At 46.3% G+C, this 20,741-nt stretch overlaps 1 protein-coding gene across 1 annotated transcript in view; it reads right to left on the bottom strand.

The window, feature by feature from the left end:
* The window catches only part of LOC139278114 (mitochondrial 10-formyltetrahydrofolate dehydrogenase-like), a 99,526-nt gene extending 81,724 nt beyond the window's left edge, over positions 1-17,802 (bottom strand). Inside the window, exons 1-3 of the mRNA XM_070896771.1 lie at positions 17,664-17,802; positions 17,269-17,413; positions 12,912-13,146 (exon numbers count right to left, since the gene is read on the bottom strand). Coding sequence (XP_070752872.1) covers positions 12,912-13,146; positions 17,269-17,413; positions 17,664-17,711 — 428 coding nt within the window. The 5' untranslated portion in view covers positions 17,712-17,802. The remainder of the gene's footprint in view (positions 1-12,911; positions 13,147-17,268; positions 17,414-17,663) is intronic.
* Between the last annotated feature and the right edge of the window lie 2,939 nt (positions 17,803-20,741).

The raw sequence follows: 20,741 nt of genomic DNA, 5'->3' as shown, positions 1-20,741 counted from the left end.
ACATAAAGATGAATCAGAAAGTGGGGTCAAAGCAGGAAAAAAATGGTAAAAAAACAAATTTAAAAGCTCTTTATCTGAATGCATGTAGAATTCGTAACAAAATAGATGAGTTGACGGCACAAATAGATACAAATGGGTATGATCTGATAGCCATTACAGAGATGTGGTTGCATGGTGACCAGAACTGGGAACTGAATATTGAGAGGTATTTGACAATTCGAAAGGACAGATAGAAAGGAAGAGGTGGGGTAGCTCTGTTAATAAAGAATGAGATCAGTGCGTTAGTGAGAAACGATATTGGCTCAGAGGATCAAGATTCTGAATCAGTTTGGGTGGAGATAAGGAATAATAAGGGGAAAAAGTCACTGGTGGGCGTAGTCTATAGGCCCCCTAACAGTAGCTACACTGTTGGATGGAGTATAATTTTAGAAATAATTGAGGCTTGTAATAAAGGAACGGCAATAATCATGGGCAATTTTAACCTTCATATTGATTGGACAAAGCAAATTGGCCAGGGTAGCCTTGAGGAGGAGTTCATAGATTGTATCCGGGATGGTTTCCTTGAACAGTACGTTGCGGAACCAACCAGGGAGCAGGCTATCTTAGATCTGGTACTGTGTAATGAGACAGGATTAATAAATGATCTCATAGTAAAGAACCCTCTAGGAATGAGTGACCATAGCATGGTTGAATTTCAAATTCAGTTGGAGGGTGAGAAAGTTGGTTCTCAAACCAGTGTCCTAAGCTTAAATAAAGGAGACTACAAAGGTATGAGGGCAGGGTTGGCTAAAGTGGACTGGGAAAATAGATTAAAGTATAGGATGGTTGATGAACAGTGGCAGACATTTAAGGAGATATTTCATAACTCGCAACAAAAATATATCCCAATGAGAAGGAAAGAGTGTAAGAGAAGGGATAACCATCCATGGCTAACTAAGGAAATAAGGGATTGAAAACAAAGGCATACAATGTGGCCAAAACTAGTGGGGGGGCCAGAGGATTGGGAAAATTTTAAAAGTCTGCAAAGAACAACTAAAAAAAAATGATAAAGAGAGGGAAGCTAGATTATGAAAGTAAACTAGCACGAAATATAAAAACAGATAGTAAGAGTTTTGACAGGTACATAAAAAGGAAGAGAGTGGCTGAAGTAAACGTTGGTCCCTTGGGGATGAGACTGGGGAATTAATAATGTGGAACAGGGAAATGGCAGACGTTGAACACATATTTTGTATCCGTCTTCACAGTAGAAGACATTAAAAATATCCCAATAGTGGATAATCAAGGGGCTATAGGGAGGGAGGGACTTAATACAATCACTAGCACTAATGAAGTAGTACTCAGTAATATAATGGGACTAAAGGCGGACAAGTCCCCTGGACATGATGGCTTACATCCGAGGGTCTTAAAAGTGCAGAGATAGTGGATGCATTGGTTATAATCTACCAAAATTCCCTGGATTCTGGAGGTCCCAGCAGACTGGAAAACCGCAAATATAACACCCCTTTTTTAAAAAAGAGGCAGACAAAAAGCAGGAAACTATAGACCAGTTAGCCTAACATTTGTCGTTGGGAAAATGCTGGGGTCCATTATTAAGGAAGCAGTAGCGGGTCATTTGAAAAAGCATGATTCAATCAAGCAGAGTCAGCATGGTTTTAGAAAGGGAAATCATGTTTGACAAATTTGCTGGAGTTTTTTGAGGATGTAACAAGCAGGGTGGATAAGGGGGAACCAGTGGATGTGGTGTATTTGGATTTCCAAAAGGCATTTGATAAGGTGCCACATAAAACGTTACCGCACAAGATAAAAGTTCACGGGGTTGGGGGTAATGTATTAGCATGGATGGAGGATTGGCTAACTAACAGAAAACAGAATCGGGATAAACGGGTCATTTTCCAGTTGGCAAACAGTAACTAGTGGGGTGCCGCAGGGATTGGTGCTGGGTCCTCAACTATTTACAATCTATATTAATGACTTGGATGAAGGGACCGAGTGTAATGTAGCCAAGTTTGCTGATGATACAAAGATGGGTGGGAAATCAAATTGTGAAGAGGACACAAAAAATCTGCAAAGGAATATAGACAGGCTAAGTGAGCGGGCAAAAATATGGCAGATGGAGTATAATGTGGGAAAGTGTGAGGTTATCCACTTTGGCAGAAAAAAATAGAAAAGCAAATTATAATTTAAATGGAGAAAAATTGCAAAGTGACCCGAGGGTCCTTGTGCATGAAACACAAAAAGTTAATATGCAGGTACAGCAAGTGATCAGGAAGGCAAATGGAATATTGGCCTTTATTGTAAGGGGAATGGAGTATAAAAGCAGAGAAGTCCTGCTATAATTCTACAAGGTATTGGTGAGGTCACACCTGGAGTACTGCGTACCGTCTTGGTCTCCGTATTTAAGGAAGGATCTACTTGCATAGGAGGCTGTTCAGAGAAGATTCACTAAGTTGATTCCGGAGATGAAGGGGTTGACTTATGAAGATAGGCTGAGTAGGTTGGGTCTGTACTCATTGGAGTTCAGAGGAATGAGAGGTGATCTTATCAAAACATATAAGATAATGAGGGGGCTCGACAAGGTGGATGAAGACAGGATATTTCCACTCAGGGGAAACTAAAACTAGGGGACATAGTCTCAGAATAAGGGACTGCCCATTTAAAACTGAGATGAGGAGGAATTTCTTCTCTCTGAGGGTTGTAAATCTGTGGAATTCTCTGCCCCAGAGAGCTGTGGCAATTGGGACATTGAATATATTTATGGCGGAGATAGACAGATTTTTGAGCAATAAGGGAATAAAGGGTTATGGACAGTGAGCAGGGAAGTGGAGTTGAGTCCATGATCAGATCAGCGATGATCTTATTAAATGGCGGAGCAGGCTCGAGGAGCCAGGTGGCCTACTCCTGCTCCTATTTTTTATGTTATGTAACTTAGACTTTGAGCGCAGCAATACAAGAGTACATTAATAGCATCAGGTATGTTGGAGACTCCCAGAAATAATAGGTTTATGCTATGCCAATTGAAAACAGGGAGATGAATATCCATTTAAGAGCAGCAATTAAAGTCTTTACAATAGACCACAGGTTTTCAAACACTCGATACAGCACGATCCCTGTGCACTCATTTCATTTTTTATATGCCCTTACACAACAATTTCTATCTCTTACCACCTCAGAGCCTCTTTCTTTCTCTTCAATAATATTTACTTATTTCAACTAAAGCCTTCAGCTTCTACTACTGCAGCTTCATTAATCTTGCTCTCCCTGTTTAAAGTCCCGACACTTTTTATTTATTCATTCTCGGAACGTGGGCGTTGCTAGCAAGGCTGGCATTTATTGCCCATCCATGGTTGCCTTGAGGCAGTATAGGCCATTCCAGGTAAGGATGGCAGGTTTCCTGCCTATACTGTCTCAAGGCAACTAGGGATGGGCATTAGTCAATCAGTTGGGTTTTGACGACAATCTGACAGTTTTATCGTCGTATTACTGATACCGTCTTTGGTTTCCAATTTACCGATTTAAAAAATAAACAGAATTCAAATTCTCAAATTGTCATGGTGAGGTTAGACCTCACGTTCACTGGATTATTAGCCCAGTAACATAACCAGTATACCCAGTTTTATTAGTTTAAATCCTTCCTCGCTTCTCCATTTACCCTCTCCATAAGAACATTGGCATCTTTTGGTTCAGGCGAAGACCATCCTCTTGGTGCAGCCTTCCCTTCTTCCAGACCGTGCTTCAATGTTCCCAGAATGTAAACCCTTCCCTCCTACACCCACGGACCTTCCCAATCCCGCTCTCCATCCTGTACAGTCTAGTGCCCAACTGCCCTGTGTCCCTGTAAACCTCCATCCATGGTTCCAACATGGATCATGACATTTGGTCGCTCTTCCTCCTTTCCCAGAGCTTTTCCCACCATGTCCTCCACCTGGGCACCAGGCAGGCAACAAACATTCAGGTCTCCAGGCTACAACTTCAACAAAGGCCACCATTATCCCTGACTATTAAATTCCCACAACTACCACTATCCAGTCTAGCTGCCTTTCACCCAGCGGGTACCGCAATGTTGCCCAGGATTACCCTCACAAGAACATAGGAGCAGGAGTAGGCCATATTGCTCCTCGAGCCTGCTCCACCATTTAATACAATCATGGCTGATCTGATCATGGACTCAGGTCCACTTCCCTGCCCTCTCCCCATAACTGCTTATTCCCTTATCGGTTAAGAAACTGTCTATCTCTATCTTAAATATATTCAATGACCCAGCTTCCACAGCTCTCTGAGGCAGCGAATTCCATAGATTTACAACCCTCAGAGAAGAAAATCCTCCTCATCTCTGTTTTAAATGGGTGGCCCCTTTTTCTAAGATCATGCCCCCTAGTTCTAGTCTCCCCATCAGTGGAAACATCCTCTCTGCATCCACCTTGTCAAGCCCTCTCATAATCTTATAAGTTTCATAGAAACATAGAAAATAGGTACAGGAGTAGGCCATTCGGCCCTTCAAGCCTGCACTACCATTCAATAAGATCATGGCTGATCATTCCCTCAGTACCCCTTTGCTGCTTTCTCTCCATACCCCTTGATCCCCTTAGCCGTAAGGGCCATATCTAACTCCCTCTTGAATATATCCAATGAACTGGCATCAACAACTCTCTGCGGTAGGGAATTCCACAGATTAACAACTCTCTGAGTGAAGAAGTTTCTCCTCATCTCAGTCCTAAATGGCCTACCCCTTATCCTTAGACTGTGTCCCCTGGTTTTGGACTTCCCCAACATCGGGAACATTCTTCACACATCTAACCTGTCCAATCCCGTCAGAATCTTATAAGTTTCTATGAGATCCCCTCTCATCCTTCTAAACTCCAGTGTATAAAGGCCCAGTTGATCCAGTCTCTCCTCATATGTCAGTCCCGCCATCCTGGGAGTCAGTCTGGTGAAACTTCGCTGCACTCCCTCAATAGCAAGAACATCCTTCCTCAGATTAGGAGACCAAAACTGAACACAATATCCCAGGTGAGGCCTCACCAAGGCCCTGTACAACTGCAGTAAGACCTCCCTGCTCCTACACTCAAATCCCCTAGCTATGAAGGCCAACATACCATTTGCCTTCTTCACCGCATGCTGTACCTGCATGCCAACTTTCAATGACTGATGAACCATGACACCCAGGTCTCGTTGCACTTCCCCTTTCCTAATCGGCCGCCATTCAGATAATATTCTGTCTTCCTGCTTTTGCCACCAAAGTGGATAATCTCACATTTATCCACATTATACTGCATCTGCCATGCATTGGACCACTCACCTAACCTGTACAAGTCACCCTGCAGCCTCCTAGCATCCCCCTCACAGCTCACACCGCCACCCAGTTTAGTGTTATCTGCAAACTTGGAGATATTACACTCAATTCCTTCATCTAAATCATTAATATATATTGTAAAGAGCTGGGGTCCCAGCACTGAGCCCTGCGGCACTCCACTGGTCACTGCCTGCCATTCTGAAAAGGACTCGTTTATCCCGACTCTCTGCTTCCTGTCTGCCAACCAGTTCTCTATCCACGTCAGTACATTACCCCCAATACCATGTGCTTTGATTTTGCACACCAATCTCTTGTGCGGGACCTTGTCCAAAAGCCTTTTGAAAGTCCAAATACACCACATCCACTAGTTCTCCCTTGTCTACTCTACTAGTCACATCCTCAAAAAATTACAGAACATTTGTCAAGCATGATTTCCCTTTCATAAATCCATGCTGACTTGGACCGATCCTGTCACTGCTTTCCAAATGCGCTGCTATTTCATCTTTAATAATTGATTCCAACATTTTCCCTACTACTGATGTCAGGTTAACCAGCCTATAATTACCCGTTTTCTCTCTCCCTCCTTTTTTAAACAGTGGTGTTACATTAGCTACGCTCCAGTGCATAGGAACTGATCCAGAGTCAATAGACTGTTGGAAAATGATCACTATTTCTATGGCCACTTCCTTAAGTACTCTGGTATGCAGACTATGAGGCCCCGGGGATTTATCGGCCTTGAATCCCATCAATTTCCCTAACACAATTTCTCACTTTATAAGGCTATTCTTCAGTTCCTCCTTCTCATTGGACCCTCGGTCCCCTAGTATTTCCGGAAGGTTATTTCTGTCTTCCTTCGTGAAAACAGAACCAAAGTATTTGTTTAACTGGTCCGCCATTTCTTTGTTCCCCATTATAAATTCATCTGAATCTGACTGCAAGGAACCTATGCTTGTTTTCACTAATCTTTTTCTCTTCACATATCTATAGAAGCTTTTGCAGTCAGTTTTTATGTTCCCAGCAAGCTTCCTCTCATACTCCATTTTCCCCCTCCTAATTAAAACCTTTGTCCTCCTCTGCTGTATTACAAAATTCTCCCACTCCTCAAGTTTGTTGCTTTTTCTGGCCAATTTATATGCCTTTTCCTTGGATTTAACACTATCCTTAATTTCCCTTGTTAACCACGGTTGAGCCATCTTCCCAGTTTTATTTTTACTCCAGACAGGGATGTACAATTGTTGAAGTTCATCCATGTGATCTTTAAATGTTTGCCATTCCCTAGCTACTGTCAACCCTTTAAGTATCACTCGCCAGTCTATTCTAGCCAATTCACATCTCATACCATCGAAGTTACCTTTCCCCAAGTTCAGGACCTTAGTCTCTGTGTCACTCTCAATCTTAATTAAGAATTCTACCATATTATGGTCACTCTTCCCCAAGGGGCTTCGCACAACAAGATTGTTAATTAGTCCTCTCATTACACATCACCCAGTCTATGATGGCCAGCCCTCTAGTTGGTTCATCGACATATTGGTCTAGAAAACCATCCCTAATACACTCCAGGAAATCCTCCTCCACCACATTGCTACTACCAGTTTGGTTAGCCCAGTCAATATGTAGATTGAAGTCGCCCATGATAACTGCTGTACCTTTATTACATGCATCCCTAATTTCTTGTTTGATGCTGTCCCCATCCTCATTACTACTGTTTGGTGGTCTGTACACAACTCCCACTAGCGTTTTCTGCCCTTTGGTATTCCATAGCTCCACCCATACAGATTCCACATCATCCAGGCTAATGTCCCTCCTTACTATTGCATTAATTTCCTCTTTAACCAGCAAAGCCAACCCACCTCCTTTTCCTTTCTGACTATCCTTCCTAAATGTTGAATACCCCTGGATGTTGAGTTCCCAGCCTTGGTCACCCGGGAGCCATGTCTCTGTGATGCCAATTACATCATATGCATTAACTGCTGTCTGCGCAGTTAATTCGTCCACCTTATTCCGAATACTCCTCGCATTGAGGCACAGAGCTTTCAACCTTGTCTTTTGAACACCCTTTGCCCCTTTAGGATTTTGCTGTAATGTGGCCCTTTTTGTTTTTTTGCTTTGAGTTTCTCTGCCCTCCACTTTTACTTTTCTTCTTTCTATCTTTTGCTTCTGCCCCCATTCTACTTCCCTCTGTCTCCCTGCATAGGTTCCTATCCCCCTGCCATATTAGTTTAACCCCTCCCCAACAGCACTAGCAAACACTCCCCCTCGGACATTGGTTCCGATCCTGCCCAGGTGCAGACCGTCCGGTTTGTACTGGTCCCACCTCCCCCAGAACCGGTTCCAATGTCCCAGGAATTTGAATCCCTCCCTTCTGCACCACTCCTCAAGCCACGTATTCATCTGAGCTATCCTGCGATTCCTACTCTGACTAGCATGTGGCACTGGTAGCAATCCAGAGATTACTACTTTTGAGGTCCTACTTTTTAATTTAGCTCCTAGCTCCCTTAATTCGTCTTGTAGGACGTCATCCCGTTTTTTATCTATATCATTGGTACCTATATGCACCACGAGAACTGGATGTTTACCCTCCCCCTTCAAAATGTCCTGCGCCCGCTCCGAGACATTCTTGACCCTTGCACCAGGGAAACAACTTACCATCCTGGAGTTTCGGTTGCGTCCGCAGAAACGTTTAGGTCACCTCTCATTCTTCTGAATTCCAATGAGTGGAGGCCCAACCTACTCAACCTTTCCTCATATGTCAGCCCCCTCATCTCCGGAATCAACCTAGTGAACCTTCTCTGAACTGCTTCCAATGCAAGTATATTCTTTCGTAAATATGGAAACCAAAACTGCACGCAGTATTCCAGGTGTGGCCTCACCAATACCGTGTTTAACTGTAGCAAGACTTCCCTGCTTTTATATTCCATCCCCTTTGCAATAAAGGCCAAGGTTCTATTTGCCTTCCTGATCACTTGCTGCACCTGCATACTAATCTTTTGTGTTTCATGCACAAGTACCCCAAGGTCCCGCTGTAATGCAGCATTTTACAATTTTTCACCATTTAAATAATAATGCTTTGATTTTTTCTGCCCAAGTGCATAACCTCACACTTTCCAACATTATACTCCATCTGCCAAATTGTTGCCCACTCACTTAGCCAGCCTGCCTATGTCCTTTTGCAGGTTTTTTGTGTCCTCCTCACACATTGCTTTTCCTCCCATCTTTGTATCAGCAGCAAACTTGGCTACGTTACACTAGGTCCCTTCATCCAAGTCGTTAATATAGATTGTAAATAATTGGGGTCCCAGCACTGATCCCTGCGGCACCCCACTAGTTACTGATTGCCAACCCCAGAATGAACCATTTATCCCGACTCTGTTTTCTATTAGCCAATTCTCTATCTGTGCTAATATATTATCCCCAACCCCGTGAACCTCACTCAGGCGAACATCCCCAGTATTGAAGCACTGACCATACTCGATCAGCTCCGCTGGGCAGACCACATTGTTCGCATGCCAGACACGAGGGCCCCAAGTTTCCACATGATTTGTTCCTGATTTTTAGGAGCAACTGGTGGAGAACGGAGCATCTTAGAAATCGCAATTCTCCACATTTAAGTTTTCTGCAATTCTAGTCAGGTAGAACAGTTTCACTTTTGAACAGAATTTTTTTTTTCAAAAGGGGGCGTGTCCGGCCACTGACACCTGATTTGAAAGTTTCCACAGTGAAAACGTACTCCAAACTAACTTAGAATGGAGCAAGTGAAGATTTTTGTAGGCTTGAAAAAACCTTGTCTACACATTAAAAAATCAGGCGCAGGTTACAAATTAGGCGTCGGGAACGAGGTGGGGGGGGGGGGAAGGGAAGTCATTAAATTCTACAATAAATCCTTAGTTATACAAATATTATACAAATAAATCTAACCTGAATAAAAATTTATAAGCAAAGATTAAATAAACCATGTTCCTACCTGTGTGAAAATGCTTCAGGCAGCGGTTTGCCGTCGGGACCGACCGACGGCAGGGGGAGGGAGGGAGAAGGCTGCAGGAAGCCTCAGTACTTGAGGCAGCCGTTTGCCGTCGGGCCCGATGGACGGCAGGGGGAGAAAGCTGCAAGAAGCCTCAGTGCTGATCATGGAAGGGCAATGTGGTTTTATTAAAAAATGTTAAAAATTGAACAGCTACAAAGAATTTGAATAGCTACAAAGAATTTGAATAGTCTCAAACAAGTGCATGTGTCCCGTTTATTAGTCTATCTTTAATTACAGAATGCACTCCCTCACCCTCACACACAGAAATATCAAGAAAATTAAAATACAAGCCTTTGCAGGGGTTCAATAAACAAATTTTCACTTTTTCTGCAGCACTTTTTAAAATGGCCGAGTGCCAATGTTTCCTTCAGACTGCGCGTGCGCGAACGTTCCAACGCGCATGCGCAGGGTTGCCGGCACGAAAAAAACTCATTTAAATTGTACCCGCCCCCTTCTACTTACAAAATCGGCGCGAGTGGTACGCTCCGCCCCCTGGGCGCCGCGCCAAGCAGCCATCGAGCTGCAAAGCGCTCGAGAATAGCGCGTTTTTTTTCAGGCGCCGTTTTCGGCGCGAAAAACGGGCGCCCAGCTCGGAGGGGCATGTGGAAACTTGGGGCCGAGACTCCCAAAGCAAGTGCTCTACTCGGAGCTTCTTCACAGCAAACAAGTCAAAGGTGGGCAGCGGAAACACTACAAGGCACCCTCAAAGCCTCCCTGATAAAGTGCAACATCTCCATTGACACCTGGGAATCCCTGGCCAAAGACCGCCCTCAGTGGAGGAAGTGCATCCGAAAGGGCGCTGAGCACCTCGAGTCTCAACGCCGAGAGCATGCAGAAACCAAGCACAGACAGCGGAAAGAACGCGCGGCAAACCAGTCCCACCCACCCCTTCCCTCAACAACTATCTGTCCCACCTGTGACAGAGTCTGTGGCTCTCATATTGCACTGTTCAGCCACCAAAGAACTCACTTCAGGAGTGGAAGCAAGTCTTCCTCGATTCCGAGGGACTGCCTATGATGATGATGATGAACTTTTATCTTATGCAGTAACCTTTTATGTGGCACCTTGTTAAATGCCTTCTGGAAGTCCAAATATACCACATCCACTGGTTCCCCTTTATCCACCCTGCTTGTTACAGCCTCAAAGAATTTCAGCAAATTTATCAAACTTGACATCCCCTTCATAAATCCATGCTGACTCTGCCTATGCTTTTCCAAATGTCCTGCTACTGCTTCTTTAATAATGGACTCCAACATTTTCTCAAACACAGATATTAGGCTAACTGGTCTATAGTTTCCTGTTTTTTGTCTGCCTCCCTTTTTTAAATAGGGACTTCCCCAGAATCCAGAGAATTTTGGTAAATTACAACCAATGCGTCCACTTTCCCTGCCGCTACTTCTCTTAAGACCCTAGGATGCAAGCCATCAAGTCCAGGGAATTTACCTGCCTTTAGTCCCATTATCTTACTGAGTACCACCTCCTTAGTGATTGTGATTGTGGCAAGTTCCTCTCCCTCCTCTCTCTCTCCCTCCCCCCCCCCCCCCACCCCACCATAGCCCTTTGACTATCCTCTACTGTAAAGACTGATACAAAATATTTGTTCAGAATTTCGGCCATCTCCATGTTCCCCATCACTAATTCCCCGGTCTCGTCCTCTAAGGGACCAACATTTACTTTAGCCACTCTTTTCCTTTTTATATACTTGTAGAAACTCTATCTGTTTTTATTTTTCGTGCTAGTTTACTTTCATAGTCTTAATCATTTTTTTGTGTCATTCTTTGCTGGCTTTTAAAAGCTTCCCAATCTTCTGTCCTCCCACTAGTTTTGGCCACTTTGTATGCCTTTGTTTTTAATTGGATACCATCCTTTATTTCTTTAATTAGCCACGGATGGCTATCTTTTCTTTTACACCCTTTTCCCCTCACTGGAATATATTTTTCTTGAGAGTTATGAACTATCTCCTTAAATGTACGCCACTGTTCATCAACCGTCCTACACTTTAATCTATTTTCCCAGTCCACTTTAGCCAACTCAGCTCTCATACCTTCATAGTTTCCGTTATTTAAGCTTTGTACACTGGTTAGAGATCCAACTTTCTGGCCCTCCATCTGAATTTGAAATTCAACCATGCTATGATCACTCATTCCAAGGGGATCCTTTACTAGGAGATTGTTTATTAATCCTGTCTCATTACACAGGACCAGATCGAAGATAGTCTGCCCCCTGGTTGGTTCCGTTACATACTGCTCAAGGAACCTGTCCCTTATGCACTCTGAACTCTTCCTCAAGGCTACCCTGACCAATTTGAGTTGTCCAATCAATATGGAGGTTAAAATCACCCATGATTATTGCTGTTCCCTTTTTACAAGCCCCCATTATTTCTTGGTTTATACTCCGACCAACAGAGTTGCTACTATGGGGGCCTATAGACTACGCCCACCAGTGACTTTTTCCCCTTATTATTCCTTATTTCCACCCAAACTGTTTCAACATCCTGATCATTTGAGCCAATATCGTTTCTCAGTATTGCAGTGATTCCCATCCTTTATCACTAGAGCTACCCCACCTCCTTTTCCTTTCTGTCTGTCCTTCCGAATTGTCAAATACCCCTGAATATTTAGTTCCCAGTCCTGGTCACCTTGCAACCACACCTCTTTAATGGCTATAATATCATATCCATTTGTATCTATTTGTGCCGTCAACTCATCTTTTTTGTTACGAATGTTATGTGCATTTAGACAAAGAGCTTTTAAATTTGTTTTTTTATCCTTTTTTCCTGCTTGTTTCCTCTGTCCTTCAAACTCACTTTCTTCATTTTTGCTATCTAATTCCAGCTTTACTTCCCTCCTTACTGAATCTATTCTCAGGTTCCCATCCCCCTCCCCTTGTCCTGAACTGTCTGGCACTGCCGCATTGTGGAGAGTTTGATTCAGAAACTCCTCATCCTCTCGGATACTGCCAAATGCGGCCGCTTGCTGCTTGAGCACAGAGATCCTGTATCAAAGAATCAATCTTTTAACACTTATGTGTTGCTCTGGGTCCTGGGTAGACCAAGGATCGATAATGATCCACATATCGCACACACATCACAAGGGATCAATGCATTGCCCTCCCTCTGTGTCTAGCTTAAAAGCATAGCTAGTGTTAACCTGAATTCCCATTAGCACCAAACTCCATCTGCTTCACACAAGTATTAGAGGGGAAAATTTCACTTATCCATCTTCCTTCTGCAGCTTCAGGCCAAATGCCCTGACACTGCCAATTTCTGAATTCAGCCAAACTTCCTTCCTTAAAATCACTTACCTTTGTCTTTCACCAAAAATAAAAAGCAGGCAGCTGTCTCTTACACTGCTGAGTGGGAGAATGAATCCAGTCATGGATTGATGGGTTTGAGTGAATGGATATTGAATAGTTTTAAACATAAATTCAAAATTAGAAAGATCAGAAAAGGCTTTTTAATGTTGAGAACATGGCAAAATAATACTTAAAGTTTGTGGTTTCTTCCTTGTAATAAGCTCGATACAATTATAGCAAACCTTCACTATACACACAATTTAAAGTGCACCCCAACAGTTAATATGTGGAGCACTATTCTCTCACCAGTTTATAGCAGCAGCTCCCCTGTGGCGAGGAAGCAGTGATGGGTGGTAGATTATCGATCCATGCCACGGATGATTAATAACGTCCATAGGGATAAACTGGCTGCAGAACGGGAGCACATTTAGTTCTGCTCCAACCGATTTATAGGCCTCAACAACATCAGCAATAGGTTTGCCCTTCAGCCTCCACTTGGGAAACTTAAATACTGGTGTCCCATTCTTCTCTGCTGCAACAGCTGAGGAGACAATAACATTACAATCACCCTAAGCATCTGGAATATTTGTCTTTATGTTGTTTCTTTCCCCCCAAACCCAAACATCCATTTGCCTTCCAGTAGACAGGTTACCATTTATTCATTGAAAGGTACTGAAATGTTATTTGGTATGACTGGAGGAAGATAAATAAATGGACAGTACCAATACCTGCACTGTAATGTTATTTGGGACCAAAATCTCCTGACTGTGGAGAATAACACAAAGGCTAGATTCACAGATATAGTTCACAATGAACTCACTGACAGATCAATGATTTCAAACAATGTACTTTCTTCCCTATCCAATGATGGAAGAAGATGAAGAGTGCTGCTGCTTTATTTAGAACTGTAATAGGGGATAAGGCCAAGAACCACTTCGCAGCCACTATTTCCTTCTTCCTCCAATGACATTTCACTTCACTGCACTTATTTAATGGATCATTTGGAAATTGTAATGATTTTTTTTAAAGCAAAATAGTGAAGATGAATTTTCCACTTCATTGGCTCCTTAACCTATAACCCTTCACTACAAACACTCCAGTTATCAGGCTGCCATTATCTGTTCTCTTCAACAGTTCACATTTTATACTGCAGCGTCGAGAGAATGAGTCAGTGAAAGTAAGCCCATTAATATTAGCAGGACACTTGCCTATGGGGAGAAAGGCTAGGGAGACAACAAAATTCGGTATCCTTGACAAAGTCTTTTTTTAAACTTGCAGCCCAAAATGTGGCAGTCCCTGTGACAGATGGTGAGTAAATTAAGGACTTGCTATGTAATATCGGCTTGCACTACCTCATGTTTAAGCATCCAGCCTATATAAAGAATAGTGTGGACAGCCTGGGAAAGTAATGGCTAGAAGCACGAGTTGTTGGAGATCAGGGTTCACTGTTAAAATAAAGCTTTGGTCTGTTAACACCCATGCTGCCATGGATTTATTTCTTCAAAAGCGGCCTGTAATAATTGAGACAATTATTTAGTGGAGCAAGGGGTCACAAGCACAGTAACTAAATATGTTGATGATACAAAGCAAATAAAGGTGGGAGACTGCAAAGCTGAACAGGGTAAACTACAGAAGGATTTGAATATACTTGTGAATTGGGCAGACAGGTGGCAGATGAATTTCAATATCGAAATGCAAAGTGCTTCACAAGGGGACCGGAAATCCAGGAATGGACCATTACTTTAATGGCATAATGTGCATGGAAAATGCAAGAGATCTGGGGTGTCCTGATTGACAATAAATTGTAGCTGTTGCAACAATACTCAGCAGCAGTGAGTAAAGCAAATCAGACGTTGGGAAGTATTAAAAGGTCAATATTGAGCGGCAATATTGAGGTGATCCTGCCATTTTGTAAATCATTGGTGTGATCACTGCTGGTCACAAGACAGAACGGATATTGCAGCTATTGAAAGGATACAGTTCAGAACAAGAAAGACTGAGGGGATGGAGGAATTGGATCATATGGGGCAACTATGTAAATTGGGAATATTCTAACGGGAAAAGGGATGGTTGAGAAGTGATATAATTGCTGGTTTTAGGATTTTACAGGCAGTAGATAATGTCGACCATGACAAACTGTCTCACCGTGTCCAGAACAGCAGACCCAGAGAACATGACCTGCTTGAAGGGGGTAAATTCAAAACGAATCTGTGGCAGCACTATTTCAGTGAGCAAGAGGTCAATCTATGGAACAGGCTTCCTCGGGAAATGGTGGAAGCACAGTATTTATTCATTCAAATGCAAATTAGATAAATTTATTTCAGAAAGTAATATTTTGGGATACAGTATATGAGCAGTTTGAGCCATGCCGTGTGTGGAGTGTCGCAGGGTCGAGAGGAACAGGTGACTGTGGACGGTGGTCCCCAAAGCTCTCCCCCACTGGGGCTTTCCTCACCTCGTGTCTGGGTCTATTGTAGACTGCTGATAGAGATTGGTTGCTGTGATTGGTCAACAACTCCATTATTGTATCATGTGACTACCAAGGTGATGGAAGGCGAACCAGACCTACCCTAACTCTAACCCTAAATGGTCCTTGGTCTTCTTTCATCCAGCAATTCCTATACTCCTATGAACACTGTTGTAACATATGGAGATGCCACTTTACAGAGTAAAGCATGAGCAGCTGGAGTACTGTGTGCAGTTCTGGTCACATTACAGGAAGAATGTAATTGCACTAGAAAGGGTGCAGAGGAGATTTACAAGGATGTTACCAGGAAAACATTAGCGATGAGGAAAGATTGGATAGACTGGGGTTGTTTTCCTTGGAACAGAGGAGGCTGTGGGGAGACCTGATTGAGGTGTATAAAATTATGAGGAGCCAAGATAGAGTAGATAGGAAGGACCTATTTCCCCGAGTAGAGAAATCAATAACCGGGAGCATAGCTTTAAAGTAATTGGTAAAAGGATTAGAGGGGAGATGAAGAAAAATGTCTTCACCTAGAGATGGGGTCCGGAACCCACTGCCTGAAAAGTAGAGGCAGAAACCCTCATCACATTTAAAAGGTAGTTGGATGTGCACTTGAAGAGCCGTAAGCTACGGGGCTACGGATCGAGAGCTGGAAAGTGGGAGTAGGCTGGCTAACTCTTTTTCGACTGGCACGGACACAATGGGTCTCCTTCTGTGTTGTAATTTTTCTATGATTTTATGATTCTTTGATTTTAAAGAAACAAAAGCCAGATTTAATTCCATACATAAGATATAAAACTGCAGAGTTTTAAGACAAGGAACACAGTATGTATGATAGAAGTTTTATCAATACGTCTCAGAGCATTATAGGTTTGTAAAAAATGCTTTCCCACGATACATCTTTGAAAATTGAAGAAGAATTCAAATAAATGTGAAATTATATATTGGATGGTAGAATTTGCATTGGATTACTGAAATGAGAAAGATGAATTTATTAAACTTTTCCAAGTGCTCCCAGTAGAGAATAAGTGCACCTGCTGTTGATAGTAAATGTTGACTTGGGCCAGCTACACAGAAACACTGATATTACTGAGCAGTGGTTTAGGACTGCAGTTCAAGCTCACATTTAATAGTCAGTACAGTACAGGCATCAAAACTAAAAACTAGAGGTTGAATCCTCTGCCATCAGTATGCTCAACATACTGCTTACAGAACAGCTACAAAGCTTAACACGCACAGGCGATTGACCCTTCCCACAAACCAGCAGAGATGTGGTGCCGCAAACTCATGTCGCAATACTGGTTTTGGCCATTTATTTCATTACAATCTCCAGGTCTCTCCCCTAGTAATTATTCAGGGGCTTCTCCTATGTTATGGGATAGTCATTGTGCAAGTGACCTTGTCTACATACAAGGATTTTAAAAAGTACCAAAACTAGAACTATGCAAACCCACATCGGTATATTTTATACCAATTTAATTTTAATGATTTAGTATTGAGAAAACAATACAATAACGACAACCTATTTTCTTAAGGATGATTTAAAATTCCATGTAAAAATATTGGACCAGATCTTGCTGGAGCAGGACATCTTGCGACACACAGTGCCAGTTAGACTTCTTCCTGCACCCTCCAGCTCAAATGTTTTGTGCGTAACTTGCTGAAGGTGCGATCTGTTATGTCCACCTGAGAGAGCAGAACGTTTAACGTCTCATCCGAAAGACAGCACCTCCGACAGTGCAGCACTCCCTCAGCACTGCACTGAAGTGTCAGCCTGAATTTTGTGCTCAAGTCTCTGGAGTGCGACTTGAACCCACAACCTTATGACTCCGAGGCGAGAGTGCTGCCCAGTGAGACATAGCTCACACAGAGAGGTTGACTGATTGCCAATGACAATCACATCATTAAAAAGAATATGAATGACCAGACTTGTCTTTCTGTGCTAGACATTTATTGTGTAAATCCAGCAAGTTTTTAAATATAACGGTAATAAAGGGCTAAGTGGAGATGCCGTCAGTTGAACCAAATGATGGAGCAGCGTAAATGGAGCAAGTTGCGGAGATTGACAAGTCAGCGCATCGCCTCCTCCTCTGTACTTGCTGGCCAATAACACACCGGAATATTCCCAGCAAGATCCGGCCCAACAGTTGTAGAAACACAGCCGAGTTACTAGGGCAGATTAATGCCTGCACTCACCCAGAGGATCGGCCTTGCCATCCCGGTCAGGAACCGTGAACACTCCCACCACCTTGTGCCCTTCCCGCCGCAGGTTACTGTAAACCTCCTGCCCAAACACACTCTGCCCGATCACAGCCACTCTCAGCTGCTTCTGGTAACGCACCTGTAAAATAGCAGAAACATTACCGAATGACAGCACAGTAATCCCGGAGCACGGGGGGAGAGGGGGAGGGGGAGGGGGAGGGGGAGAGCCCGCGGGTTTGGCCCGAGTCCCGCTGCTGTCGGCGAATCTCGGGCAGCTGATGCAATGTGTGCGGGGGGCGGACAGCGGTCGGGTTGTGCTCCTGCTGCAGGATCGCTGCCGCTGCGGCTCACCCTCGCCCTCGCCCCCGCCCCCGCTGACAGCTCCTCACCGCTGAGGTGGAGAGCCTCCTGACGGTCCGGCCGGCGGCCCACAGCATGGTGCCCGCCCGGGATGATCAGCAGCACCGCCGCTCCGCTTCTCTCCCGCTCCCCCTGCCCCGGCCGCCGAGTCCGAGCAAGACGCTGTGCGTGCGCGGCCCCGCTCCGCCCCGGCCGCTGTGTCCGAGTCTGACGCTGTGCGTGCGCGGCCCCACTCCGCCCACCCGCCGCCGTGTCAGTCTGACGCTATGCGTGCGCGGCCCCGCTCCGCCCCCTGTCGCCGAGTCCGAGCAAGACGCTGTGCGTGCGCGGCCCCGCTCCGCCACCCCCTGCTCCTGCCGCCGTGCCCGAGTCTGACGCTGTGCGTGCGCGGCCCCGCTCCCCCCATATCCGGCCGCCGTGCCCGAGCCTGACGTTGTGCGTGCGCGGCCCAGATGGCCCATCGCCGCCTGGTCGCCATGGAGACTGGCCCGCCCCATCCTGCCGCGGTGGCACACAATGTTTATTTTAAACCTTAGCCGGGAATGCGCTGCAATAATAAACCCAAGTATAATTGTGTGGCGCTGTGTTCATCCATCGTGTGACCCTGGCCACAGAGCCATGTACAGGCTCAGCACTTGGTGTGCACGTGGAGCACAGGATAGTGGACGTAGGTGGCACAGGGCACTGGGTGAAGCTGGCACGGGGCACTGGGTGTAGCTGGCACTGGGTGTGGGTGGCACGGGGCACTGGGTGTAGGTGGCACAGGGCACTGGTTGTATGTGGCACAGGTTGTAGTTGGCACCGGGTGTAGGTGGCATGGGGCACTGGGTGTAGGCGGCACGGGGCACTGGGTGTATGTGGCATGGGGCACTGGGTGTAGGTGGCACGGGACGTAGGTGGCACAGGGCACGGTGCGTAGGTGGCACAGGGCACTGGGTGTAGCTGGCACGGAGCACTGGGTGAAGCTGGCATGGGGCACTGGGTGTAGGTGGCACATGGCACTGGGTGTAGCTGGCACGGGGCACTGGGTGAAGCTGGCATGAGGCACTGGGTGTAGGTGGCACATGGCACTGGGTGTAGCTGGCACGGGGTGTAGGTGGCACAGGGCACTGGGTGTAGCTGGCACGGAGCACTGGGTGAAGCTGGCATGGGGCACTGGGTGTAGGTGGCACATGGCACTGGGTGTAGCTGGCACGGGGCACTGGGTGTAGGTGGCACGGGGCACTGGGTGTAGGTGGCACGGGGCACTGGATGTAGGTGGCATGGGGCACTGGGTGTAGGTGGCACAGGACACTGGGTGTAGCTGGCACGGGACACTGGGTGTAGATGGCACTGGGTATGGGTGGCACAGGGCACTGGGTGTAGGTGGCATGGTGCACTGGGTGGAGGTGGCATGGGGCACTGGGTGGAGGTGGCACAGGGCACTGGTTGTAGTTGGCACAGGACATTGGGTGTAGGTGGCACGGGGTACTGTGTGTAGGTGCATGGGGCACTGGGTGTAGGTGGCATGGGGCATGGGGTGAAGGTGGCACGGGGCACTGGGTGTAGGTGGCACTGGGTGTAGGTGGCACAGGGCACTGGTTGTAGTTGACACAGGGCACTGGTTGTAGTTGGCTCGGGGCACTGGGTGTAGGTGGCACGGGGCACTGGGTGTAGGTGCATGGGGCACTGGGTGTAGGTGGCGTGGGACACTGGGTGAAGGTGGCGCAGGGCACTGGTTGTAGTTGGCATGGGGCACTGGGTGTAGGTGGCACGGGGCACTGGATGTAGGTGCATGGGGCACTGGGTGTAGGTGGCATGGGGCACTGGGTGAAGGTGGCATGGGGCTCTGGGTGTAGGTGGCACAGGGCACTGGGTGTAGCTGGCACGGGGCACTGGGTGTAGGTGGCACAGAACACTGGGTGTAGGTGGCACTGCGTGTAGTTGACACCGGGCACTGGGTGTGGGTGGCACGGGGCACTGGTTGTATGTGGTACAGGGCACTGGTTGTAGTTGGCACGGGGCACTGGGTGTAGGTGGCACTGGGTGTAGGTGGCACAGGGCACTGGGTGTAGGTGGCACGGGGCACTGGGTGTATGTGGCATGGGGCACTGGGTGTAGCTGGCACGGGGCACTAGGTGTAGGTGGCACGGGGCACTGGGTATAGGTGGCACAGGGCACTGGGTGTAGGTGGCACAGGACACTGTGTAGGTGGCACAGGTCGCTGGGTGTAGGTGACACTGGGTGTAGGTGGCACAGGGCACTGGGTGTAGCTGGCACAGGGCACTGGGTGTAGGTGGCAAAGGGTACTGGGTGTAGGTGGCACAGGGCACTGGGTGTTGGTGACACAGGGCACTGGGTGTAGCTGGCACGGGGCACTGGGTGTAGCTGGCACGGGGCACTGGGTGTAGGTGACACAGGGCACTGCAGGTGGCATGGGGCACTGGGTGCAGGTGGCACGGGGCACTGGGTGTAGGTGGCACATGGCACTGCAGGTGGCACAGGGCACTGGGTGTAGGTGGCACTTGGCACTGGGTGTAGGCGGCACAGGATACTGGGTGTAGGCGGCACAGTGCACTGAGTGCAGGTGGCACAGGGCACTGCGTGTAGCTGGCACGGGGCACTGGATGTAGCTGGCACAGGGCACTGGGTGTAGCTGGCACGGGGCACTGGGTGTAGCTGGCACAGGGTGTAGGTGGCACTGGGTGTAGGTGGCATGGGGCACTGGGTGTAGGTGGCACAGGGTGTAGCTGGCACGGGGCACTGGGTCTAGGTGACACATGGCACTGCAGGTGGCACAGGGCACTGGGTGTAGGTGACACAGAGCACTGTAGGTGTGGAACCTTGTCAAAGGCCTTTTGAAAGTCCAAACACACCACATCCACTGGTTCTCCCTTGTCCACTCTGCTAGTTACATCCTCAAAAAATTCTAGAAGATTTGTCAATCATGATTTCCCTTTCATAAATCCATGCTGACTTGGACCGATCCTGTCACTGTTTTCCAAATGTGTTGCTATTTCCTCTTTAATAATTGATTCCAACATTTTCCCCATTACTGATGTCAGGCTAACTGGTCTATAATTCCCTGTTTTCTCTCTCCCTCCTTTATTAAAAAGAGGTGTTACATT

Source organism: Pristiophorus japonicus, chromosome 13, assembly GCF_044704955.1.
Source record: "Pristiophorus japonicus isolate sPriJap1 chromosome 13, sPriJap1.hap1, whole genome shotgun sequence".
In the NCBI taxonomy this organism is placed as follows: domain Eukaryota; kingdom Metazoa; phylum Chordata; class Chondrichthyes; family Pristiophoridae; genus Pristiophorus; species Pristiophorus japonicus.
Note: the sequence above shows the minus strand (reverse complement) of the source record. Positions and strands in the feature narration are given on the sequence as shown.